Source organism: Galeopterus variegatus, unplaced genomic scaffold (genome assembly GCF_000696425.1).
Source record: "Galeopterus variegatus unplaced genomic scaffold, G_variegatus-3.0.2 Scaffold3006, whole genome shotgun sequence".
Lineage (NCBI taxonomy): Eukaryota > Metazoa > Chordata > Mammalia > Dermoptera > Cynocephalidae > Galeopterus > Galeopterus variegatus.
In genome coordinates, this window is record NW_007729117.1 from 108,245 (window position 1) to 109,641 (window position 1,397).

At 35.5% G+C, this 1,397-nt stretch overlaps 1 protein-coding gene across 1 annotated transcript in view; it reads left to right on the forward strand.

Moving 5' to 3' along the window:
* The window catches only part of LOC103599556 (centromere protein F-like), a 64,249-nt gene that overhangs the window by 959 nt on the left and 61,893 nt on the right, over window positions 1-1,397 (forward strand). Inside the window, exon 2 of the mRNA XM_008583705.1 lies at window positions 663-859. Within this exon, the coding sequence (XP_008581927.1) occupies window positions 663-859 (197 nt within the window). The remainder of the gene's footprint in view (window positions 1-662; window positions 860-1,397) is intronic.

Genomic DNA, 1,397 nt, shown 5'->3' on the forward strand with positions numbered 1-1,397 from the left:
GCCTGTCCTCATTTCTGCTTACCTGCTAATAATTAGGGATACTGAGTTCTGTTTTAACTTCTGTTTGGGACCATGAATTGGGACTTGCTCTTGTATTCCACACCAACAAGGCCAAAAGTCTCTGGTTTCAAATCTGGGGACAGAATTTGAAGCATTTTGCAGTTCAATTGGACATCACTTGTTGAGAGTGAACTTTTTGCTTTCTACCTTGGTATTCCAGAACCTCTTTTCTTCAGGAATGGTAAATGGAAATTTGAATAGTACTTCTTTAAGTAGTGATATAATCACTGCTTCTAAAATGTTTTTGTTTGTGGGAGAATTTTCCAGTTTCTTACACTAACTTGCTTTAGTAGCCCGACTTGGAAATTAATTGCTACGGTAAATTTTTAGGGTTTATTTTTGATTTTGTAATTCTTGAAAAGAGACTAAAAGCCTCTTTTTCTAGGATGTGTATTTGTAGCCCTGACCAAAGACAATGTATTTGTAGAGCTTTTTTGTCTTCCAAATGTGGCCATCTGACATTTCTGTGTTCGTAAAGCATTGACATCTGGATTATTCCAACCATATCTCAGAAAATTAGTAGTATTAAACTCAGATTTGCAAATAATACTTGGTAATTCATGAAATAAGGGACCTATTTCCTTTTGAATGATCTTCATTAGGTTGAAAATGAAAAAACTGAGAGCACAAAGCTCAAAAGGGAGAATCAAAACTTGATGGGAAAATGTGAAAATCTGGAGAAAGCTAAGCAGAAGATTTCTCATGAACTTCAAGTCAAGGAATCACAAGTGAATTTTCAGGAAGGACAGCTGAATTCAAGCAAAAAACAAATAGAAAAACTGGAACAGGAACTTAAAAGGTAATTTTTTAAATGGTATTTAGATGGTGTTGTTTGCATGTATTCATCAGATGCATTTATCTTTTCCTTTAACAGTGTAATTATATATATTGCAATGTTTTTTTCCAGATGGAATGAACAGCGATTCAATTCCATCATTGAAAAGCCCAGTACGATAATGATTCCATCATTGCAAAGCCCAATACTATATAAATTCATCAAATACTTTCCTGCTTATTCATTTACTTGCTCAGTATATGTTTATTAAGCGGTTCCATGTGCCAGCACTGTGTTGGTCACTGGGTGATACAATCATAAATAATACCACAACCGTCAACAGTAGCTATTGGAAAGATGGAAGGAAGTTAAAGCATGGCTTATGCTGATGGCTCATGTTTTCTCTGGGTGGAGGAGCTGTTGCAGAGAATGAGGGAGAACTAGGGAATTATAAAAGTATAAAAGGATTGAGGAGCAATCCTTTATACTTTATAAAAGTATAAAAGCCCAGTGGAGGTTGGAGATCAGGGATTTGTAGTGGGATCGATCTATAGGGTTGTGA